This window comes from Merops nubicus, unplaced genomic scaffold, assembly GCF_000691845.1.
Source record: "Merops nubicus isolate BGI_N331 unplaced genomic scaffold, ASM69184v1 scaffold26997, whole genome shotgun sequence".
Classification (NCBI taxonomy): Eukaryota; Metazoa; Chordata; class Aves; order Coraciiformes; family Meropidae; genus Merops; species Merops nubicus.
In genome coordinates this window covers 1-2,806 of record NW_008621366.1, presented here as the reverse complement: position 1 = coordinate 2,806, position 2,806 = coordinate 1, and the positions used below count along the sequence as shown (strand labels likewise).

At 61.2% G+C, this 2,806-nt stretch overlaps 1 protein-coding gene across 1 annotated transcript; it reads left to right on the top strand.

Annotated features, from left to right (window-relative positions):
* Window positions 1-3: 3 nt before the first annotated feature.
* Window positions 4-2,774, top strand: LOC103776942 (ETS translocation variant 5-like; the record flags this gene model as incomplete). Its single annotated transcript, XM_008944471.1, has 5 exons — window positions 4-133; window positions 756-815; window positions 1,292-1,360; window positions 1,731-1,910; window positions 2,677-2,774. Coding segments are annotated over 5 exons (537 nt in total), but the record flags the coding sequence as incomplete, so codon positions are not given.
* Window positions 2,775-2,806: the final 32 nt, after the last annotated feature.

Below are 2,806 nucleotides of genomic sequence, written 5' to 3'. Positions count from 1 at the left end.
CAGGGATTCAAGCAGGAGTACCACGACCCCCTCTACGAACACGGGGGCCCTGGCCTGTCCGGGCCCCCCGGCCACGGCTTCCAGCCCCCCATGGGCATCAAGCAGGAGCCCCGGGACTACTGCATCGACTCAGGTGGGTGCCAGCTGGGGCAGGGCTGTGAGCTGCAGGCCTGAGTGGTAGATGGTGGCATCTTTTCTTTTTCTTCTCCTCCTCCTCCCTGCCCTTTCCTTTCCTCGGGGGTACAGCAGGCGTTTACCAGACGCTGCGCGGTGTGGTCCGTGCCATAGCTGCAGGCTGGGGTGCCCCGTGGCACCCAGCAGGTCCTCCCACGGCCCTGGCCTGGGGCCAGCTGTGATTTCTGGCTGCTGGACCCCTCCAGCATCACGGAAAAAATCCTCTAATCGCCTTAGGACCTAAAAATACCCCGCTCTGGGGATGGAGGGTGGCACAGCTGAGCAGATGGCCGGGGAGGTGCAGTGATGCCTCCTTTCCCTCTGGGCCTGAATAACGTGGTGGAAACCCGAGCTGACTTAATCCTTGCTCCCAGTGATCATTCCAGTGCACCCCTCTCCCCCAGACCATACTGGTTTTCCCTCAAAAGTGGGGGTGAGAGCCTGGGGTGAGTGCAGGAGCCAGGGTGTGAGGTGGGCTCTGGGGTCTGGTTTGGCCACAGGATGTGCTCGGGGAGGGGGGGAAACTTCTGCCTAGTGTGTGGTGGGACCCGTGGGACATGAGTCCTTCATCTTCCTCACAGAAGTGCCTAACTGCCAGTCCTCATACCTGCGGGGGGGCGTCTTCCCCAGCAGCCATGATGGTGAGTACACCCCCACCACCAGTGTCCCCCTGCTTACGAGTATCCCCAGCGTGTCCCATCCCTCCCTCAGGGCAGGCAGACACCCTTCACCATGGCCAGCAGAGCTGCTGGGCACACCAAAAACACCCACCAGAGCCCACGTGCCACTAGAAATAGGGCCTGTGTCCTATGTGCAGCCCCTGGCCCCTGTGGGGGTGCTGCTGTGGCAGCTCTGGGCTGTAATCCAGGGTCATGGCCCTCACCAAGCTGCTTAGAAGGTTTTGGTTCCCCTACCTCCTTGAGGTGAGCAGGACATGAAGCTCCATGGTGCTCAGCCAGCAAGCTGCTGGGATGCCGCTGCAATAACTGGGAAGGGGGTTGCTCCCAGCACTGGGGAGTAGGGTCTTGGTGCTGGTTTGGGCCAAGCCGGGGGTTTTGGGGGGTCTGGCTGGGGTGGTAGAGGTGCCCTGTACTCACCAAGGACCTTTTCCCCTTAGGATTTTCATATGAAAAGGACACACGATTGTATTTTGATGACACGTGCGTGGTACCAGAGAGGCTGGAGGGTAAGAATGTGGCCCCAGAGGAGGGCTGGGTGGTGACCCGGGCTCGTGGAGGGAGATTTGGGTCTGGGCTCTGCAGCAGCCAGCTTTTAAGGCCAGGCTGTGCTGGCACAGTGCTCTTGAGAGCCAGTGAACATTGTCCCACACGTCTGCTCAGCATCACTGCCATGCCCCGTCCCTGCCACCCACCCCACGCTTCTCCTGCCTGCAGCACCATCCCCAGCACCTCTCTGGCCCCATGGCCTGATCCTGTACAGGGGGTCCTAGCACAGGGGTGAGCCCGGGGTTGCCGTGTGTGTCCCCTGCCAGGTGGCACAGCCTGGGAGAGGGGTGGAGCAGGGGTGTTTAACCAGCTGTGTCTCCATGCGGGCAGGTAAAGTGAAGCAGGAGCCCACCCTGTACCGGGAGGGCCCTCCCTATCAGCGGCGTGGCTCCCTGCAGCTCTGGCAGTTCCTGGTCACCCTCCTGGACGACCCTGCCAACGCCCACTTCATCGCCTGGACGGGCCGGGGCATGGAGTTCAAGCTGATTGAGCCTGAGGAGGTAGGGGGAGGTCCTGCCCCAGCCCCCAGCAGGTTGGAGCTGGGGCTGCAGCCCGGGTGTGGTGGCAGGGGGAGGAGGGGGAGGCTGGAGCCAGATCCTGATCCTTCCCATGCAACACAGAAGTTCACACTCCTGGTTGAAGCGAGACTCTCCTAGCAGCTTTTGAAGGTGAGGGAAAAGCCAGTTGCCTTTCTGCACTAAGCAGCCATAGAAATTTGCCTTTAATCTCCTCCACTGCCTCAGCACAGCACGTGCTCTGTTCGTGGAGCCACCGGCCGTGGTGGCATCGCCTCTGTGCTGTGCCTTGGGTGCCTTGCTGAGGTCTACCACTCAGCTGTGGCTCCCTCCCTCCCACACTGCTCCAGTCCTTTGCCCTGGGTGCCTGGCAGCAGCTCTGTGGCTGCAGGAGAGTGACGCAGAGAGAGGAAGCTGTTTGGGGTGTAATTGAAAGCAACTGTAGTACCAAACTGCACGTTGTGGGTAATTACCCATAATATCTCTTATGCCGTCCATGGAAATCGTGGGGTTTTTTTTGAAGCAGCTTTTCTGGCAGACTCCCCTCATCAAATGCCTTTTGATTGGGCTCCTGGTTTGGTGTCGGTGGGCTCGTGGCAGCCGGTGCCCAGAGCTGGGGAACCGCTGCGGGTCTGTGGTGACACTTCCACCCCTGGCTGCTTCAGCCCCTACCCTGCATCTCGGTGGTGATTTCCCTGGAGGATGCAGGTCCAGGCTCCCGCCAGAGCCCTCACGGCTGCGGCCTATCCCCCTGCCGGTAGCACGGCGCTGGGGCATCCAGAAGAACCGGCCGGCCATGAACTACGACAAGCTCAGCCGCTCCCTGCGCTACTACTACGAGAAGGGCATCATGCAGAAGGTGGGTGACCCCGCTGCCGTCGGGGGGGGGGG